Here is a 23,096-nt window from a genome sequence, read left to right as displayed (position 1 = left end):
ATTGTGGCTTCAGGAAGGAGGGCACTTTCTGTTTTAGAAAGTAAAGATTTGCATTTGCATAGCACCATGCAGTATTTCCCAAATTGTTTTATCATTGAATACTTCTGCAATGTTATCGGTAATGCTTATTTTGACATTTAGAAAGCCCATATAAATGTGCTATGAAGGTTTTTAAAAATATAGGTAAATGTTTCTCTTCAGCAAACACGAGGAAATCTGCAGATGCTGGAAATTCAAACAACAGCACACACAAAATGCTATGGACATGGACTCCAAGATCTTTGATCCTCCACACTGCCAAGAGTCTTACCATTAATATTCTGTCTTCAAATTTGACCTACCAAAAAGAACCACTCCACACATCTGTCATTTCTCAGTCCAGTTCTGCATCCTATCAATATCATGCTGTAACCTCTGACAACCCTCCAGACTATCCACAACACCCCCACCCCACTTTTGTGTCATCAGCAAACTTATTAACCCATCCTTCTACTTCATCTAGGTCATTTATAAAAATCACAAAGGGGAGGGCCACAGAACAGATCCCCGTGGAACACCACTGGTCACCGTCCTCCATGCAGAATACAAACCATCTACAACCACCCTTTGCTTTCTGTGGGCAAGCCAATTCTGGATCCACAAAGCAAGGTCTCCTTGGATCCCGTGCCTCTTTACTTTCTGAATGAGCCTTGTGTGGGAACCTTATCAAATGCTGTACTGAAATCCATATACACTACATCTACTGCACTACCTTCATCAATATGTTTTATTACCACCTCAAAGTATTCAGTTAGGCTCATAAGGCATGACCAACCTTGACAAAGCCATGCGGAGTATCCCTAATCAGATTGTCTGTAAATGCTCATAAATCCTGCCTCTCAGGATCTTCAGCAACTTGCCCTCCACTGAAGGTAAGACTCACTGGTCTATAATTTATTGGGCTATCTCTCTTTCTTGAACAAGGCAACAACATTTGCAACCTTCCAGTCCTCAGGTACTTCTCCCATCCCTATTGATGATGTAAAGATAATCGTCAGAGGTTCAGCAATCTCTTACCTCGCTTCCCGCTTTAACCTGGGATATATCTCGTCCAGTCCCGACAATTTATCTAACTTAACCCCTTTCAACAGCTCCAGCACATCCTCTTTCTTAATGTCTATACACAAGCAATCAGTCTGCTGTAAGTCATCCCCACAATTGCCAAGGCCCTTTTCACTGGTGAACACTGAAACAAAGTATTCATTAAGTACCTTTGCTACCTCTTCTGCTCCATGCACGTTTCCACTATTGCACCTGATTGGTCCTATTCTCACACGGCTCATCCTCTTGCTCTTCACATACTTGTAGAATGCCTTGGGTTATTCTTTAATCCTGTTTACCAAGGCCTAGCTCTAACAGTACCTAATTTCTTGAACCTTTTGTAAGGTTTTCTTTTTAACCAGATTTTCTGCATCCTTTGTACACCATGGTTCTTTTAGCCTGTCATCCTTTCCTTGCCTTAATGGAACATACCAATGCGGAATGTCATGCAAATGTGCCTTGAACATTTGCCACATTTCTGCAGTACATTTCCTTAATATCTACCAATTTATGTTCTCAAGTTCCTGCCTACTAGCATCATATTTCCCCCACCCCAATTAAATGTTTTTCCGAATTGTCTGCTCCTATCCTTCTCCAGTGCTATGCTAGAGTTGTGATCAGACCTCCAAAATGCTCTGCCACCAAGAGATCTGACACCTGACCAGGTTAATTTCCCAGTACCAGATCAAGTATATTCTCTCCTCTAGTTGGCTTATGTACATATTATGACACGAAACCTTCCTGAACAGGCCTAACAAACTCCACCTTGCTCTAAGGAGATGCCAGTCAATATTGGGAAAGTTAAAATCACCCATCACAACAACCTTATTATTGCACTGTTCCAAAATCTGGGCCTTCCTATCTGGTCCTTGATGTCTCTGTTATTATTGGGGGGAGGGGGTCTATAAAAACACCCAGTAGAGTTATTGCCCCCTTCCTGTTTCTGACTTCCACCCAGAATGACTGAGTAGACAATCTGTCTGTGACTTCCTACTTCTCTTCAACCATGATACCATCCCTGATTAGTAGCGCCATTCTCCCACCTCTTTTACTTCTGTCCCTTGTCCCTTTTGAAACAGCTAAAGCCCGGCACATTCGGCAGCTATTCTTGCCCCTGAGACATCCAAGTCTCTGTAATGGTCACAATGTTATAGTTTGATGTATTGATCCACACTTTTAAGTTCATTGCCTTGTTTATGATACTCCTTGCATTAAAACAGACGTATCTCAAACCATCTGGTTGAGTGCATTTTTACTCTATTTTCTGCTTTTTCTTATATAACCATATAACAATTACAGCACAGAAACAGGCCATCTTGGCCCTTCTAGTCAGTGTGTGCCCATAACCCTCCATTCCTTTCCTGTCCATATACCTATCCAATTTTACTTTAAATGACAATACCGAACCTGCTTCTACCACTTCTACTGGAAGCTCGTTCCACACAACTACCACTCTCTGAGTAAAGAAATTCCCCCTCGTGTTACCTTTAAACTTTTGCCCCCTAACTCTCAAATCATGTCCTCTTGTTTGAATCTCCCCTACTCTCAATGGAAAAAGCCTATCCACGTCAATTCGATCTATCCCCCTCATTATTTTAAATACCTCTATCAAGTCCCCCCTCAATCTTCTACGCTCCAAAGAATAAAGATCTAACTTGTTCAACCTTTCCCTGTAACTTAGGTGCTGAAACCCAGGTAACATTCTAGTAAATCTTCTCTGTACTCTGTCTATTTTGTTGATATCTTTCCTATAATTCGGTGACCAGAACTGTACACAATACTCCAGATTCGGCCTTACCAATGCCTTGTACAATTTTAACATTACATCCCAACTCCTATACTCAATGCTCTGATTTATAAAGGCCAGCATACCAAAAGCTTTCTTCACCACCCTATCCACATGATATTCCACCTTCAGGGAATTATGCACCATTATTCCTAGATCACTCTGTTGTACTGCATTCTTCAATGCCCTACCATTTATGTCCTATTTTGTTTATTCCTACCAAAATGTAGCACCTCACACTTATCAGCATTAAACTCCACCTGCCATCGCTCAGCTCACTCTTCTAAGTGGCCTAAATCTCTCTGCAAACTTTGAAAACCTACTTCTTTATCCACAACGCCACCTACCTTAGTATCATCTGCATACTTACTAATCCAATTTACCACCCCATCATCCAAATCATTAATGTATATGACAAACAACATTGGACCCAATACAGATCCCTGAGGCACACCACTAGTCACCGGCCTCCAACCTGACAAACAGTTATCCACAACTACTCTCTGGCATCTCCCATCTAGCCACTGTTGAATCCATTTTAATACTTCAATATCAATACCTAACGATTGAACTTTGCTAACTAACCCTCCGTGTGGAAGGTTAGTTAGGAAGGTTCAACACACAGACTCTTCTGTTTCTTCCTCACAGACTCTCTACAAGCTGACACTACTTGTGCACCAACCGCCCCATCCTCTGCCTCTTCACTTCCATTCCCACACTACTGCAAATCTAGTTTAAACTGTCCCCAATAACATTAGCAAACCTCCCTTCCAAGATATTGGTTCCCGTCCAGTTCAGGTACAACCCATCCCCCTTGTACAGTTCACTCCTTCCCCAGAAAAGCTTCCAATAATTGAAGAACTTGAAACCCTGACCTCTGCACTATCTCCTTAGCCACTCATTTATCTGCGTTATCTTCCTATTTTGACCTTACCTCATCTCGTAGCACTGGGAGTAATCCTGAGATTACCGCCTTGGTCATCCTGCTCTTCAACCTTCTTCCTAGCTCCCTAAATTTACAGTGCAGGACCTCAACCCCTCTCCTGCCTATGTCATTGTTACTAACCTGTACCATGACCTCCGACTGCACACCTTCTTCTTCAAGAATATTCTGCAACCACTCAGTCATCGAGCACCCAGGAGGCAACACATTATCTTGGCATTTCTTTTGCTGCTTCAGGTTCTCCTATGTGTGCCCTTAACTCTTGAGTCCCCTATGACTGTTGCTCCGCCTGACTTCACCCTACCTTTCGAGGCTTAGAGCTGACCACAATGCTATTGGTCCGGCTGCTGCTGCCTTGCCCAGATAGGTCACCCCCCTCAGCAGCATCCAAAGGTGGTATACCTGTTGCTGAGGGGAATGGCCACAGGGCCACATGGCCTGCACTGACTTCTTTCTCCCTTTACCTCTCTGTTCACCCATCTACTCCCTGAATTCTGCACTTTGGGCATAACCACCTGTTCAAAAGTCATTTCTATCAAATGCTCTGCTTCGTGGATGATCCTAAGTTCATCCAGCTTCTTAATGTGGCCTTTCAAGAGCTGAAGTTGGCTGCACTTCTTGCAGGTGCAGTTATCAGGGAGGCTATCAGGTTCCATGAATTCCCACATCCCACAGGAGGAGCATTCACTGCTATATCTGCCATCCTGCCTGTACTGTACAATGGGCAACCAAGATTAAATCTTCTAATCTGTGTCTTTGGCCTCAGCCTCTCCTCGTTGAAGCCTCTTGAGTCAAAGCCTGGTGCTCCCACTCTCACTGCTGACCTACTCCCAATGATAGCCACCCCGCTTGTCTCTTCTGTACTTTTATTTACTTTGAAGTGCTCTGCTTCTGCCCTCTGGAATCAGAATACAAGAACATCCTTTTGGAACAGAGATTTCTTTAGCCAGAAGATGATAAATCTGTGGAATTTATTGCCACAGATGGCCGTGGCCAAGTCATTGGGTATATTTAAAGCAGAGTTTGATGGGGTTCTTTATTTGGCAGGAGAATGGGGTTGGGATAATAAAAGTCATGGTGAAATAGTGTAGCAGACTCGAAGGACTGAATGGCCTCATTCTGCTCCTTTGTGTTATGGTCTAAATTATTTTGCCCAGCTGAATGGCCTTTGTGCCTAAGTTTGAGGTCAAGGTTGAATTGTTGATGTGCAGGAGTGAGGACTGGCCATGTTCCAAGGCGGGTTCTGATCCTGGGATTCACGGACCTCTCGATTAATGCTAAGGGTGCATGGCAGGAAAAGGGTTGGGAATCCCTGGTCTAAGGTAACCTTGAATAACTAGAATATTTGAACAAAAAGAAGAAAAATATGGCTGTAATCAAAGTTTGTACCTGTGGTGATATTTTCTTTAATTTGCTTTAGGTCTTAATCACTATGGGAAGGGAGGACTAACCACGATTCTACCATGATTGGAGGCTTATTCATTTATAATCACAAGGGAGAAGTTCTCATCTCCAGAGTCTACAGAGATGATATTGGGTAAGTACTATTACAGTTGAGACGGACTTCTTTGTAGTAACTATTTTACCTTCAAGTTATTTTAGTATTGAATTGTTAATGGGATGATGTTGCCTTGAGCCATGGGGAAAAATGCTTTGTTAATGAGAGAGGTCAAAAGAAAATGGCCAGACTGATTCGAGCTGACAGGAAGGTGACAGTAACAACCAAAAATAATCTCAAAAACTGATCATGTTCTCTGTGTATTGAATGGAAGAACCACATACCACCATTGATTAGGTGCTTGGCAGTGAGTTTGTGAATAAGATTAACAAAATAATTTTCTACTTATTACTAGGGATGGTTTTGATCCTTTCTTGAAGGTCAATAATGAGAGATATGTAGCATCTTACTCTCAGTGGCTCCTTTATTAGGTAGCAACTGTGTGTATGTTTGTGATCTTCTGCTGCTGTAGCCCATTGACATCGAGGTTCGACATGTGCATTCAGAGATTCTGTTCTGCACACCACTGTTGTAACGTGGCTATTTGAGCTTCTGTCACCTTCCTGTCAGCTGGAATCAGTCTGACTATTCTTTTTTGACCCCTCTCATTAACAAGGCATTTTTTCCCACAGAAGTGCCCCTCACTTGATGTTTTGTTTTTATAACTATTCTCTGTAAACCCTAGAACTGTTGTGTGTGAAAATCCCAGGAGATCAGCAATTTCTGAGCTTCTCAAACCCATCTGCAATCAACAATCATTCCATGGTCAAAGTCACTTAGATCAAATTTCTTCCTCATTCTAATGTTTGGTCTGAACAACATTGAACCATGTCTCCATGCAGTTATGCATTGAGTTGCTGCTGCATGATTGGTCAATGAGTTATTTCCATTAACAAGCAGGTGTACAGGTGTATCTAATAAAGTGGCCACTGAGTGTGCTTTGAAAGCAGTTGTGAGGCACAGTATACAGGTTTCCCCTACTATTCGAAGGTAGAACGTTCCTATGAAACCATTTGTAAGCCGAAATGTTGTAAATCGAAGAAGCAATTACCATTAATTTATATGGGGAAATTTTTTCAGCGTTCCCAGACACAAAAAATGACCTACCAAATCAAACCAAATAACACACAAAACCTAAAATAACACTAACATATAGTAAAAGCAGGAATGATATGATAAATATATACTCTATATAAAGTAGAAATTCACTTATCAAACTCGGGAAGACAGCGAGCCGAAGACGTACTGGTTAGTGGGTTAATTGTAAGTTGTCCTGTGTGTTAAAATAGGTGGGCCGGAAGGCCTGTCCCACGCTCTATTTCTAAATAAAGTAAAATAATTCTCATCTCATGCAGTTCAGCCATAATAGAAACTACAAAATAAAATGAAATTATCTAACTTTTATTATCCATCCTAGTTATCGTTGAGACATTCATCCAATATGTTCTATTCTCAGATAGTGACTTGCATCATGTAAACTTGTGTGAAATTTAAAAGAAATTAAAAGAAATAGGGTGCTAAGGTAGTGTGGTAGTTAGCCCGATAGTATTACAGCTTGGGGAACCAGAGTTTGGAATTAAATTCTGATGCTGTCTGTAAGGAGTTTGTGTGTTTTTCCCTATGAATGCGTGGGTTTCTTCTGGATGCTTCAGTTTCTTCCCATGGTCCAAGAGACGAAACGGTTAGAAGGTGAATTGGTCATTGTAAGTTGTCCTGTGATTAGGCTGGGCCTGATTTGCGCTGCAACTCTAAATACAATAAAAAATAAATAAAACTCTTGACAGCAGTAAGATTTATGAACTATGAAGATAAAATGGAGCTGCTTCAAATGGCCATTTCTGAACATTGCTTTCTCTCTCCACCACAAAGTGCTGTTGCTTTGGTTTCTACCACTGTGGTTTTTAGTATTTTGAAATGGGTTTTCAGGTTGCCACAAACTAAAACTGTTGTTACATAAATGAGAGCTTTGGATGAATGATTTTGCAGCTGCATTAAAGAACGGTGGAAATTCAAACTGTTTGTGTATTCAGAAATTAAACTGCATGGAAGATAAATGTGTAGAGGATGGGTTATAGATTCATGGGTGTGTAGCCGGGATTGAGTGCAGAGGTAATAGAAACTGCTGTTCAAAAACAGATTTAAGAAGTGATTAAAAACAAGAATTGAAGCTCCTTAGTTATAGGCAAAAGTTGAACTGGTTAGGACATTATTCCCTAGAGCGTAGGAGAGAGTTGAGAGATAGTATGCAAAATTATGAGCGGTTTAGATAGGCTAAGCACAAGTAGACTTTTTCCACTGAGGTTGAGGGAGACTAGAACTGGAGGTCATGGGCTAAGGTTGAAAGGTGAAATGTTTAAGGGGAACATGAGGGGGAACTTCTTCACTCAGAGGCTGGTGAGAGTGGAATGATCTGCCAGCGTAACTGGTGGATGCAGGTTCAATTTGAAGAGAAATTTGGATAGGTACATGGATGGGGAGGGGTATGGAGAGCTCTGGTTTGGGTGCATGTCAATGGGACTAGGTAGATTAATAGTTTGGAACGATGTTTCTGTGCTGTAGTGTTCTACGACTATGGAGCTACTTCCTTATTAGTAATTAATAACTAGTGGGAAACAGATTTAGTAATTTTTGAAAATAAATCTTTACTGAGTAGTTGTAATCTGGAATGTATTGCCAGAAAGGGTGGTAAAATGAAATTTATCAGTAACTCACAAAAGTAACATTAGTGATATTCAGCACTATGGAAGGAGAGTGGGATTTATTGTACAAACCCCATTTCCAGAAAAGTTGGGATATTTTCCAAAATGCAATAAAAACAAAAATCTGTGATATGTTAATTCACATGAACCTTTATTTAACTGACAAAAGTACAAAGAAAAGGTTTTCAATAGATTTACTGACCAACTTTGTTGTATTTTGTAAATATACACAAATTTAGAATTTGATGGCTGCAACACTCAACAAAAGTTGGGACAGAGTTAAAATAAGATTGAAAAGTACACAGAATATTCAAGTAACACTGGTTTGGAAGACTCCACATTAAGCAGGCTAATTGGTAGCAGGTGAGGTATCATGACTAGGTATAAAAGTGGCATCCATCAAAGGCTCAGTCTTTGCAAGCAAGGATGGGTCGTGGCTCACCCCTTTGTACCAAAATTCGTGAGAGAATTGTTAGTCAGTTCAAAAGGAACATTTCCCAACACAAGATTGCGGAGAATTTAGGTCTTTCAACATCTACAGTACATAATATTGTGAATAGATTCAGAGAATTCAGAGACATCTCAGTGCGTAAAGGGTAAGGTCGGAAACCACTGTTGAATGCGCGTGATCTTCGAGCCCTCAGGTGGCACTGCCTAAGAAACTGTCATGCTACTGTGACAATTATAGCCACCTGGGCTCGGGAGTACTTCGGAAAACCATTGTCACTTAACACAGTCCGTCGCTGCATCCAGAAATGCAACTTGAAACTGTATTACGCAAGGAGGAAGCCATACATCAACTCTATGCAGAAACGCCGGCGAGTTCTCTGGGCCCGAGCTCATCTCAGATGGACCGAAAGACTGTGGAATCATGTGCTGTGGTCAGATGAGTCCACATTTCAGCTAGTTTTCGGAAAAAACGGGTGTCGAGTTCTCCGTGCCAAAGATGAAAATGACCATCCTGATTGTTATCAGCGAAAGGTGCAAAAGCCAGCATCTGTGATGGTATGGGGGTGCATCAGTGCCCACGGCATGGGTGAGTTGCATGTATGTGAAGCTACCACTGACTCTGAGGCGTATATTAGGATTTTAGAGAGACATATATTGCCATCAAGGCGACGTCTCTTCCTGGGACGTCCATGCTTATTTCAGCAGGACAATGCCAGACCACATTCTGCACGGGCTACAACAGCGTGGCTTTGTAGACACAGAGTGCGTGTGCTTGACTGACCTGCTGCCAGTCCAGATCTATCTCCTATTGAAAATGTATGGCGCATCGTGAAGAGGAGAGTCAGACAACGGAGACCACGGACTGTTGAGCAGCTGAAGTCTTATATCAAGCAAAAATTTCTAATTGCAGATCTATTACAATTAGTATCCTCAGTTCAGAAACGATTAAGAAGTGTTATGAAAAGGAAAGGTGATGTAACACAATGGTAAACATGCCTATGTCCCAACTTTTGTTGAGTGTGTTGCAGCCATCAAATTCTAAATTTGTGTATATTTACAAAATACAATTAAGTTGGTCAGTAAAACTATTGAAAATCTTTTCTTTGTACTTTTGTCAGTTAAATAAAGGTTCACGTGAATTAACATATCACAGATTTTTATTTTCATTGCATTTTGGAAAATATCCCAACTTTTCTGGAAATGGGGTTTGTATAATGCTTGAATGCACAAGCATAATATGGCAAGTGGTCCCTTGAGCTGTGCAAATTGAAAGTACATTGACTTAACATCATTCTATAATAATACACTTGATCCTTATTTGAGCTAGGATTTAATTCTTGATGCTACGCTAAGCTGCAGGTAAATTAACGTGTGCACTGTCAGGAGCTTCTGCTTCGGTGGATGGGGGAAAATTGGCCACAGGTTGAAGTATGGAATCAGGTGAAGGCAAGGCCATCTTCAGTTATACTGACACCACCATTCACCAGTGAATTCATGGGTACTCTGCATCAAGATAGGCACAAATGCACAAGGAAAGAGGGCTGGAGCAAAGTAACACTAAACACTTGCTTTTTATTCAACAAGGATCTAGTGCTTTCCCGGCATATATGACAAATACACTCTTCTCGGGCTTCCAGCTGGATTCATGTGTCAATTATAACCGACGTTTCGATGACAAACTCTGCCATTTTCATTAGGGCTGATGCCTGGTATTTATACCTCCGTAGTCCGTCCGTCCCCCCGATTGGGTAGTCCACATCCATTCATGACGGTCTATGGGGTTATAAATACCGCTGGTCAAGACATGCCCAGGCATCATCCCTGATGAAGGTGGCAGAGTTTGTCATGGAAATGTCAGTTATAATCGATACCTGTACTTGGCTGGAAGCCCGCGAAGAATTTATTTTATTCATTTAGAGTTACAGCATGAGGCAGACACTTCTGGCCCAATGAGCCACGCCACCCAGCAAACCCCCCCCCCCCCCCCCCAATGTAACACTAGCCTACTCACAGCATAATTTACAATAACCGAGTAATGTACTAATCAGTACATCTTTAGACTGTGGGAGGAAACCGGAACACCCAGAGGAAATTCCACACGGTTCACAGGGAGAACATACAAACTCCTTCTGGATGTCTCTGGAATGTACCAAGTTGTAATAGCGACGTGCTAACCTTTATGCTACTGTGGTGCCCATTGATTAGATATCTTCAGTGGGAGAAAAGAGGATGTATCTGACTAACTGACTAACTTTGTTTTGTACAAAATACTGTTGTTTGTAACATATGCACAGGGTGTTGTTTGCACCCTGGGTTGCAAGTAGGTCTTGTGGCTCAGTCAGTACATTGCAGTATTTAATAATAAGAAACTGTAAATTACAAAGGAAGCATATTTTTTAAAAATTAAGTAGTGAAAAAAGAGGGTAGTGTTCATGGATTCATTGTATACTCAGAAAAGGGGAAGAAGCTGTATATAAACCAATAAATGTAGTCTATAAATTTAAACGTATCTTTTTCCTTGCGTTCTTTTCTTCAATTCTATCTCTGTCTCTGTTCCCTCCCCCTACTGTACAGTAATAAAATAATTTCCATCTCCCACCCTTCCTGCTCTTGCCTTTCAAGCCAATGAGTGGGAGCAACCTTTCTCTGATTAGATCTCCTATCACTTATAACTTTCTTCCCCCCCACCCCAATTAGATCATTCCTACTGTCTTTACCATGGATACAACTTTTCATATTGTGACTTAAATAAAATTTCTAATCTTTGCTGGTTGGAGGAATGTATAAATCTTTCTCTATCATGGTTACATGCAAATGAGAATTCTTTCCTTTCTGTGAGACTCATTTCTTTGAAAATACAAATCATTGGAAGACGCTTTAAACCATTAAACAACTTTTATTTCCTTTCAATCACATGGACACTATTGCTAACAATTTTCTACGATGTCACAGTTGCTACCTTTGTAAATCTAGTTTTCAAGTGCTGATAATCGATTTGGCACTATAGAGTAAGGGAAAGTGAATTGGAGAAGTCTTGAGTTACTGTACTATATAAGATTATCCTTATGTACGTACCAGCAGTCATCCTTTTATCATGATCAGGAACTCTGCATTTTTGTAGTACTAAAGCTCCCTTGCAGCCCAATGAGCTGTACCACCCAGCAACCCAACTATTTAACCCTAGTGTAATTACAGGACATGTTACATGGTTTTGTTTCACAGTTCAAAGATGTACCGGTCAGTAGGTTAATTCATCATTGTAAATTGAATTATTTACAAAAAGTATTCATCTGAGGCAGTTTTAGTAACTGATTGGCCTGGGTAGTACATTATTCTCAGCATAGGACTGTACCAACACTTACGTCCATCAAATTCCTCTTCTAATTTCTTGGGTCTTTTTGAAACTTTGTAAAATGAACATGTGTTAACACTGCTATGCCACAAAATGTCATAATCATAGAGCACAAAAACAGGTACTTTGGCCCATCAAGTCTGTCCTGATTTAATCTGCTTAGTCCCATCAACCCTTATCTGGACCATAATCCCTCCATACCCCTCCCATCCGTGTACATAGAAGAAGTGCTACCTGTATTTTGGCTAATGAACTTAAATGCAACTTCTATTACTTATTAAAATCATTTGGTCTTTGTCTTGTGTGGCCTCTCAAAAGGTAGCCAATTTATCTTCTACGGCTGTGATCAGGTTGCACTGATACTAGGAGAGAGTGAATTCACTTCTATGCATTGGGGTGCACTGCCTCAAGAGATGCAGAAGCAAATTCGTTAGTATTTTAAAAAGGTATTGGATATTTACTAGGTGCAGACAGGTGGGACAAATTAATTAATTTTGTAAATAGAATATTTAGAAATACTAACAGCATCACTGAATAATAAATAATGTATTTGAGCAATGGTGGGGTGAGTCAATAGTCATTCCTCTCATGGGTGAGAACTACTGTAAGGTTAATAAGCAGACAATTTATTAATGAATGCCATGGTAACATAGCGATGAACACAATGCCATTACAGCTTGGGACATTTTGGAATTTGCTGTTAAGTTCCGGCGTCATCTAGAAAGAGTTTGTCTGTTATTCCTGTGAACCATTGAGTTTCCTCCAGGCATTCCGGTTTCTAGCCACTCTCAAAAGATATACCTGTAGTAGGTAAATTGTCCTGTGATTAAGCTAGAGCTAAATAGGTGGGTTGCTGGGTGGTGAGGCTTGTTGGGCCAGAAGAGCCAGTTCTGCACTGCATCTCTAAATAATTAAATGATAATAAATAATGTTCTGGGCATTTCGTGTTTCTCGGAATGAGAGATGTTGCCACAGAAAAACTGAATACTGTCTGTTTCAGGTATATTGTTAGCATCTACATCAGGAGAGTTATGGCTGTTGACTAGCTAAAGATCACAGCTAAAGATGCTGAAAATAATAAATTAGTTTCCAGCTATGGAGAGAGAAATCTGTTGGTTCTGATCAATATACACTCAGTGGCCACTTTATTAGTTGCAGGAGTGGAACCAGTGTGGTCTTCTGCTGCTCTAGCTCATCCACTTCGAGGTTTGGTGTTGTGTGTTCAGAGATGCTCTTCTGCACACAACTATTGTAATGCGTGGTTATTTGAGTTACTGTGCCTTTCTGTCACCTTGAACCAGTCTGGCCATTCTCCTCTGGCCTCTCTTTAACAAGTGTTTTCACCTACAAAACTACCGACCAGTGGATTTTTCTTTGTTTTACCACACAATTCTGTGTAACCTTTAAATATGTGCATGAAAATTCCAAGAGATCAGCAGTTTCAGAAGTACTCAACCCACCCTGTCTGGCACCAACAATCATTCCATGGTCAAAGTCACTGAAATCACATTTCTTCCCCATTCTGATTGTTTGGTTTGAACAACAACTAGACCCCTTAACCATGTCTGCATGCTTTTATGCATTGATTTGTTGCCACATGATTGGCTGATCAGTTATTTGCGTTAATGAGCTAGTGTATCTATTAAAGTGGCCACTGAGTGTACTTTCAATAGAACTAACAACATTAGAAAACAAGCACATTGCATAGAAGGAGAAAGGTGGAGAGAACAGAGAATATCAGTTGGAGAATGGCCAGACTGGTTCAAGGTGACAGAAAGGCACAGTAACTCAAATAACCACGCATTACAATAGTTGTGTGCAGAAGAGCATCTCTGAACACACAACACCAAATCTCGAAGTGGATGAGCTAGAGCAGCAGAGGACCACACTGGTTCCACTCCTGCAACTAATAAAGTGGCCACTGAGTGTATATTGATCAGAACCAACAGATTTCTCTCTCCATAGCTGGAAACTAATTTATTATTTTCAGCATCTTTAGCTGTGATTATTGGCAGGGCTGGTCAACAGCCATAACTCTCCTGATGTAGATGCTAACAATATACCTGATTCCCTTTCGGTTAGTCCTGACGAGGAGTTTTGGCCGGAAACGTTGACATCGCTTCTCCCTGTAGATGCTGCCTAGCCTGCTGTGTTCTACCAGCATTTTGTGTGTGTTGTTGAGAGAATATCAGTGAAAGGTGGAAACTGAGAGGATGATGTGGCTGATAGATTTGGTGAAGGTTTATTCATTGCAAACTATCCTTTTTCTCCACACCACCTCCACAGCTTTTGCATGTTTGCGGTGTTATCATGGTTGAGATAAAACGTCATCAATCTCAAAATTTAAGTGGTTCTCTACAGATGCTGCTCAATCTGCTGAGTATTTTCTTTTTTTTTCTATTTCTTATTTCCAACATCTGCAGTATTTTGAATTTTCAGTGCTGTTGTCATGTTCAACCACTCTTCAGCTTATTTCTGAATATTTTTACCTTACCAGAAATACTCAATACTCACTATTCTGCAGATTATCAAATGGTGATGACAGCAATTGATTGTAATTAAGTCAAAATCTCATCCACATTTGGCTCCATCCGTGCATCTATATTACTCTGCACAGGTAACCGAGTGCCACTAGATGAAGTAGTTTTACATTTCAGATTCAGATTAATGTCATTTAGAAACCACAAATGCAATGCAGTTAAAAAATGAGACAAAGTTCCTCCAGAATGATATCACAAAAGCATATGACAAAACAGACTACACCAGAAAATCCACATAACATTTGGCAATCCCCAACCCAGAGTCCGGAGAGGCTGCTGCATATTAATATCACGCTACCATCTTAGCGCGTTCCCTGGAAAGGAGCTCCAAATCCACCAGACAAAACAAGACCAAAAGCTAAAACTACAAGACCTGCACAAAACTACATAGTTACAACAGTGCAAACAATAGCATAATTGATAAAAAAAACAGACCATGGGCACAGTAAAAATAGTCCAAAGATGCTAAAGGATTATAAGTTTGAAAGAAACCACCACACAGATTCCACAAGTCCTCAGGGTCCCGATTTGACTTGTCATCCCATGCTGACGGCAGAAGGGAATACCCCCGCTATGGACTTACACGGCGCCACCCGACTCAGCCTCGCAGACGCAGCACACAATGAAAGCTCCGTCAAACCCAGCCTCGCAGACGCAGCACACAGTGAAAGCGGCCTGACCGCATCGGACTCTGAGTCCGTCGAGCCTCCGACCATCCCCTCCGGCACAGCTTCTCCGAGCACCATCCTCTGCTGAGCGTATTAAGACGCCCCCGCAAACAACCATCGGCAATGCGACCCCAAGGACTGGGGGCCTGTTCTTCCCAGCAGAGACCCGGACCTCCCAGCAGCAGCAGCAATGAAGAAGGTCTTCCTGGAGATTTCCAGATGTTCCTCCGTGCTCCCACGTTCGTTTTCAACCGAATATGATTGCGCACGGCACCCCGCTTCACAAATAACAGATAATCAGCTCCGGAGTCTGAGTCTGATTTGTGGCCAAAGCTAAATTAACGATTGAACCCAATCCCCACAATTCCTCTCTCTACCTCATCTTCTGAAATCTCAGTTCCTTTTTTGAACAGTAGCCTTAACTATTTTACTTCTTGTAACCTTTGTAGCTTTCCTATGATATGTTAAACAATGCCCTAAATTGTTAAAGGAGCACCTAGCTTTTAAATTCTCATTCTTCAAATCTTTATCTTCCCCAGCTCAATAATCCTTAAACTTGGGAATGAATAAAAAAAACTAATTTCTTCGCTATAATCAGAACTTCTTTCCCCAAACTTCCCCATCTCCTTCACTTCCTTCAGATGCAGCTTAAAACCAGACTTCTAAACTATTAATATCTACCCTAACGTCTTCTTGTGTGACTTAATGTCAAATTTTATTTGATGCAGGGTTTTCCAACCTGTGGTTTACGAACCCTTTGGTTAAAGGCCCATGGCATTAATAAGGTTGAGAACCCCATATTTGATGTGAACCACAGTGGGGTGTTTTTATGGCATTAGAAGCATTATATCTATCTATCTGTATAAATTAATCTTGTTTTGGTCTATTCTCCAATGGTTAACAATGAATCACATTTTGTCTTGTCTCAGTACCATTTTCAAATCTAATGATTGGAAATTAATCCTTTAAAGATAGATAGATAGATACTTTATTCATCCCCATGGGGAAATTCAACATTTTTTCCAATGTCCCATACACTTATTGTAGCAAAACTAATTACATACAATACTTAACTCAGTAAAAATATGATATGCATCTAAAATCACCCTCTCTAAAAGCATTAATAATAGCTTTTAAAAAGTTCTTAAGTAGTTTACTTAAATACATTGAGTCCTAACCCCGGCACTTTAACATATCTTACTCCTGGCGGTTGAATTGTAAAGCCGAATGGCATTGGGGAGTATTGATCTCTTCATCCTGTCTGAGGAGCATTGCATCGATAGCAACCTGTCACTGAAACTGCTTCTCTATCTCTGGATGGTGCTATGTAGAGGATGGTTATGGTTTCTGCTTCTGGCTGTTCCTAGTCACAATGTTTTAAATTGGTATTCTGTCTCAGGTTGCAGCAGTGAATTCAATACTGCATATGTTCTTTGCTAACTTTATCTCAAGTGATGAGGAAAAGAGATTTTTTGATGCTAGAGTTACTGTGGAATAATTGACATTGGGTGGGGATCCATCCAATGGAACCTGTTAATATGGCTCCAATCCTCAAATAGATTTCTAATTTATATAAAATGTTAATTCTCTGATATGGATCAGGAAAACATTACAATATCAGCATGAGGCACAGTCTTTCAGTGCTTTGCCCGTCTGATGGTTGCTGTTGTGATGTGATGTCCATGTCAAGGACTTTTTCTATGGCCCTTTGAAGCCACTTGTAGTTTCAGCTCAGAATTGTTTCTAAGCATAAGTTTTGGCATGCTGGCATGGAGGTTGAAGCTTGAAAGTGGCAGAATCTTAAACAAGTAATAAACATGAGACTCTGCAGGTGCTGCAAATTCAGAATGTCACACACAAAGTACTGGAGGAATTCAGTGGGTCAGACCATCCATGGAGGGGAATTAAAAAGTCAATGTTTCATCAGTCCTAAGTTCCTCCAGCATTTTATGGGTGTACAAGTTCCATGTTAGATCAGTGGAGTTGATTTCTACACCATAGACACAAGCACAAGACCAGTGCTCAGCTGAAGCTTAAGAAGTTCCAAAGATATATTGGTATGAGAACAACATGAGTTATGAAATCCAATTCCACCATGCATGGATTTACAACTGTCTGGATGAGGCATGTAATATGTTAATTTATGAACTGTAATGCTATCGTACATCTTGGTGATTTGCACCTCACAGTTGTCCATTGTTCTCCTTTAGATATCTTTGTGTTTCTCATCTGTGTGTGTGTTTTTTTTCCTTTCTGAGCTTTGTACGTTCTAACCCTCTCTCTCGTTGATCTGTCATTTCCCCTTCCTTGCTGACGTCTCATTTTTCCTCATCTCATCATGTGCTCATTGGCTGCACTAGGAATAGGTAAGAGTCCTTTGTCACCTTGTACTATTTAACTAGTGTTTTGATCTATTTTGAGCTCTCTTTGGCATGTTGGAAGTTTTCTTATGGTTGAATCAATTAACTTGGAGGGTGGGTTGATAGAAGTGTTTGAGCACCACCAGTTGGCAGTGAATTCAGATTAGTTAGCATAAAATTTAGCTTCACTAGGTTAATATGATATTTTAAGGGAAACTCTTGAGTATGAGTGAGGAAGTGTGAGTTTATGAGGGGGGCATATGTGGAGCTTCCACACCAGCACAGGCTATACTTTTACTTTGTTTAACATTCAGGGTGTGCTCTTGGGAATGAGAGCATTAATTGAATCAATATTAAAAGCCAGCACTGTTAATATTACATACAAGAGATGTTGCTATTTTAGAACATAGACCAATACAGTACAGATATCAGCTCCCAATGTTGTGCCAACTCTTTAAGCTACTCTGAAGATGAATCTAACCCTTCCCTCCCACATAGTGCTCCATATTTCTTTCATCCATGTGCCTACTTGAGAGTCTCTTAAGTGTGCCTAATGTACCTGCCACTGCCACCACTCCTAGCAGGGATTTCCATGAGCACTGCCTCTGACAATGCCCTTATACTTTCCTCCAGTCACCTTAGAATTAAGCTCTTTCATACTACCCATTTAGTCTCCAGCTTTTCACTCTGTGCCCCTTATCATCTTACACACCTCAATCACGTCATCTCTCATCCTCTTTCATCCAAAGGGAAAAGCCGTAGCTTGCTGAATCTATTCTCGTAACACATGCACTCTGTTCCAAACAGCATCCTTGTAATTCTTCTCTACATCCTCTAAAGCTCCCATTTTGCTGCTGTCAGGAACCTGGAGTGATTGCGCCAGGAATTTCCTCGCGCTAAATGTGAGAGTTGATGCTGGATGGGTGGTGTGGCTGCTCTACTGCAATGTGCCTGAGACTGCACCCTGTGTAGCACAGTGAGCGCGGATCATTTCCGGGGAGTAACAGCAGGCTCCATGTATGGAGTAGGTTTCAACATATGCCTTCCCTGCCCTGTGATGGTCTGCATACCTTCTCACCCACCCATGGGGTGTTTTCACTGTCATGTCAGTGGAAGGTGTACATTCATTCTTGGTTTCCTGCTCAGCTGCAAGGGTGGAGGGAGAAGCAGATGGTCTCCCAGGTTCCTGGCACAGCAGTACACAGCCCAAAACAGATGGCTTTTTTAAAATGCCGGCAGTTATGTGACCACATGTTTAAACTGGAGAACTGAAGACGATGTTAGGAATTGGTGTTCTGTGGGGCAGGGCTAAGAGGGATACCAGCGTAGTTGGGCTGAGCTTAATAATCAGTATATTTTCATAGAAGCAAGATTCTGCAGATGCTGGACCACCAGAGTAACACATACAATGCTGGTGGAACTCAGCAGGTCAGGCAACATCTATGGACGGGAATAAACAGTCGTCATTTCATCAAGGCTGGAAAGGAAGGAGGAAGAAGGCAGAATAAGGTGGTGGGGGAGGGGAAGGAGTATTTTATCATTCCTAATGCAAAATGCTGGAGGAACCCAGCAGGCCAGACAGCATTTATGGAAAAATTTATAGTCAACATTTCGGGTCAAGACCCCTCAGCAGGAAGTCATGGCCCAAAATGTTAATTATACTTTTGTCCATAGATGCTGCCTGGCCTGCTGAGTTCCTCCAGCATCTTGTGTGTGTTGCTTGGGTTTTCAGCATCTGCAGATTCTCTGTTGATCATGATATTATCATTCCTACCAACTTTGACTTTCGACTAGACATTGATTACAGTGCAGCATTTTTCATTCTCTGCTTCCTGGAGCCCAGTCATGTTGTGGATTATATCTCAGGAAAATGAGCCAATTATGTTTCTGTCAGTGCTTGAGAATTTGTGCATTGTGCAAAGTCAGACTGTCTGTGGCTATTTGCCATCCTGTGAACTTTGGTGTAAGATTTGGCAATGTGTTGCAGCTGCCGGAAGTGCATTTCTGCCATCGTTGGGTTCCTGCCAGGGCTTAGAAAACCCATCAGATAAAATTGGAAGGATGTAAATGAGTGAAACCTGGTGGTAGACAAAGGAATGAGTGATGTGAGCGGAGCTGACATGGTTTGCTAATATAGGTAATAATATGAAAGGTTAACCATGTATGTGCTGACTTAATCCTGATCCCACTTTATAAATAGAGTCATAGAACACAATGGCACAGAAAAAGGTCCTTCGGCCCATCTAATTCATGCTGGGCTATTATTCTCCTCAGTACTATCGACCTGCACCCAGACCATATCCCTTTATACCTCTTCCATTCATGTAGCTAGCCAGATTTTTCTTAAATGTCGAAATCAAATACTCAACCACCATCTCATTCAACATCAATGGAAAAAGCCTGCTTGAATTTACCCTATCTGTACCCTTCATAATTTTGTATATCACTGTCAAATCTTACCTAATTCTCCTATGCTCTAATCTTAATAGATTATAACTCTAGCTTGTCTTCTTTGTCCACCCAGGTTTGGACATTGTAGATTAATAATGGTTTCTTTGGAATCACTTTAATTTTAAGTGTTTTAAGGTTCCCTCAAGCCTTCCGTGACTGGGAGTATGTACCAGCATAGATCAGCAGCAGCGAAATATGGCCTTTTAGATCAGTATTCTTTTGAAGGATCAATTTGTCCATCTCTCTGCACCCTGAGTAAAGAGGGATTATCAGATTCAGAAAGGGATTTTCATCTGCTCAAAGGCAACTTTTGTTAAGTTGTTTCCTTGCCAAAACTATTTTTCCCCTCTAGTTCTATTGATCTAACCACCAAGTTACAGGTGTCACAACAGATCAATAGAACCACATAGTTTCATAAGTTAAGAGATTCCTTTAAAAGTGCAACATGTTTTTCTTTGTATTGCATGACCTTTTTTTATAATCAAAGTGCACTCTTTGAAGTTGAACTAGCAATGTCCCATGACTAGTGACTGTGCAAAGTCTTGTCTGAGCTGTCGATCTAGGTCCTGGCTATCAACCCAACATTTAAGTCAGAACAGTGTGAAGTGATTATGAAGTTCACAGAGGGAGCTCATCTTAAATATTAAACACTTGGTCTATTGTACACAAGCTGAATGACACTAACTTTTAAAATCTTTGCATTTAAGCAAAAACTGCGGATGCTAAAAATTAGAACTAAAACACAAAATGGTGGAACAATGGTTGGGCAGAATCTTGAGAAGTGAAGCCATAGTGAATTTTCAGTTCAGAACTGGGAAAGGGAGAAATCTTTTCCAATATTGTTAAAGGGACTTCATTTTGAAACTGTAAGTGTTGCTTCACAGATGCCTGACCCGTGATACCAGCATTTTCTGTTAAAATGAGTTTCTTATCTCTAAAGATGAAATTGTATGCAATATTTAAGTGACATGAATATTTGATGGACACTGGCTGAATGTTTTTGATTTCTATTTCAGACGGAATGCAGTGGATGCTTTCCGTGTCAACGTCATCCATGCCAGGCAGCAAGTGCGTTCACCAGTCACCAACATTGCACGTACCAGCTTCTTCCATGTTAAGCGTTCGAACATCTGGCTGGCTGCCGTCACCAAGCAGAATGTTAACGCAGCCATGGTTTTTGAGTTTCTGTACAAAATGTGCGATGTTATGACTTCGTACTTTGGAAAGATCAGTGAAGAAAATATCAAGAACAACTTTGTCCTCATCTATGAACTGCTGGATGGTAAGTGCAGTTGACAATAATGATGACAACGTGTATCTGTCTGTGAGCTGAAGAGTATGAGAATCCTCAAGTTCTAATCTGGAGTGAGTTGAACAGAAATTATTAAAAATTTAGATCCATAGTGAAAATACAGCAAAAATTATAAAAAAAAAATTAAGGATGGGAAAGTTTATTTATTTTATTTAAAGCTAACAGGCCCTTCCAGGTAAAAGGTTTGTAAGTTCTCCTTGTGACTACATGGGATTCCTCTGGGTGCTCTGGTTTCCACCCATAGTCCAAAAACGTACCAATTGGTAGGTTAATTGGTCATTGTAAATAGTCGCATGATTAGGCTAAAGTTAAATCAGGGGGTTGCTCAGTGGCATGGCTCAAAGGGCTGTATCTCAATAAAATTAAACAAGCCTGCACTGCCTAATTATACCTGTGAAACCAGCACATCTTTGGAATGTGGGAGGAAATGAGCACCCAGAGAAAACCCACGTGATCACAGGGAGAAGGTACAAATTCCTTACAGCCAGCAGCAGGAATTGAACCCAGGTCGCTGGTGCTCTAATAGCATTAAGCTAAATAATATACTTTAAGGATGCACAGATTTGAAAATAAGGAACTCTGGGAAATTACTGGATGTGGAGCAGGAGTCAATAGGGTAATACTGTAACAGTAATTTAACATTATTGATCACAACTGCAAATTTTTTGACTGTGACGATAAGGACTATATATGTATGAGTTAATATTTCCAAGTTTGGACATTCAAACTTGCCTAAGATCAATCATTTATCCAGAGCCCTAAGGTTGAAAGTTTTTTTTTCTCTCCCCCCCTCTCCCTCAACCCCCTCCCCCCCCCCCCCCCCCCCCACACACACACACAGAAATCTTGGATTTCGGTTACCCACAAAATTCTGAGACTGGAGCCTTGAAAACTTTCATTACCCAACAAGGAATCAAAAGTCAGGTAAGCAATACCAAGTGGTCTGAAGAAAGCTGCATTGTTATAGGTAATAGCAAGAAGTTACTTGTACATTTGCTCTCAAGATTTAATGCGTTTGCCAGGATAATTGGTAGCTATATTTAAAATAGTTTTAATTAAAAGATAGCTCAAAATACATGTTTTACAAATGTCTTGCAGCCTCCACCCATAGGACATGGCACTGGCTGGAGGCCATCTGTTGGTCGGGGGTTGACCGTGGATGTATGGTCCTAGTTATCCAAGTGTCTATACACAAGCCAATGCAAGTCAGGGCAGAATGATACTGAGAGCAAGCTGTTGTCCATGCAGCAGGCACCACCTTGCGATATTGCTGATGAATCCAAAGGAAAGGCAGAGACTGATACAGTTTGGCACCAGTGGCATCACAGGAGTTGCTAGTCAGTATTGAACTCAATGTACTCTGCTCCTGAAGCCTTTTCCATAAGTGGGTGTAGCCCCAAGGCAGTGGAGGTTTGAGATCAGAGTTTTCCTTCTCTTAGATGAGCTGTCAACCATGGCCGACAAGCCCCATTACACCCGAAGCAACTGGTTTTAAAGCTGCAATGACCCACTTTTGCCCCTTTTCCTGTCAGTAGAAACGGTTTCACATGTGAAGGATAGGAGGTGGACTTGGTTGGCAAAGGGTATTTGAGACGCACACCACTGGGAACATTTAATAGGTAGTGGGAGCTTATCCCCACCAACTCCCCACTTCCTTCCCCTGGCTATGACAACCTTAAGGAATGGGCACTGGCTATCATTTTAAAATAAAGTAGATTATTTAGACTGAAATTGAGACACTTCTTAGGGCAGTGAATCTTTTGAGGCCTTTAATCACAATTACAAATTCTTTTGGCCAAACTAATAGAGACAACACTTGAGTCAGTATATTTGTACTTGCAGGTTTTCTATCTTGAGCAATAGTGAAGGCTCAGTCATTGAGCTCATTCAAAATACCAATCATTAGGGTTCTGGATATTGAGGAGATTTGGGGTTAGGATAAGAAAATTTGGATGGT

General features: G+C 41.0%; 1 protein-coding gene across 1 annotated transcript in view; it reads left to right on the top strand.

Annotated features, from left to right (window-relative positions):
• LOC140725777 (AP-2 complex subunit mu) overlaps positions 1–23,096 on the top strand; it is an 81,572-nt gene that overhangs the window by 15,858 nt on the left and 42,618 nt on the right. The window contains exons 2-4 of the mRNA XM_073041675.1: positions 5,230–5,346; positions 20,844–21,109; positions 21,981–22,063. Coding sequence (XP_072897776.1) covers positions 5,273–5,346; positions 20,844–21,109; positions 21,981–22,063 — 423 coding nt within the window. The 5' untranslated portion in view covers positions 5,230–5,272. The remainder of the gene's footprint in view (positions 1–5,229; positions 5,347–20,843; positions 21,110–21,980; positions 22,064–23,096) is intronic.

This window comes from Hemitrygon akajei, chromosome 3 (assembly GCF_048418815.1).
Source record: "Hemitrygon akajei chromosome 3, sHemAka1.3, whole genome shotgun sequence".
In the NCBI taxonomy this organism is placed as follows: domain Eukaryota; kingdom Metazoa; phylum Chordata; class Chondrichthyes; order Myliobatiformes; family Dasyatidae; genus Hemitrygon; species Hemitrygon akajei.
This window is presented reverse-complemented; position numbering and strand designations above follow the sequence as displayed.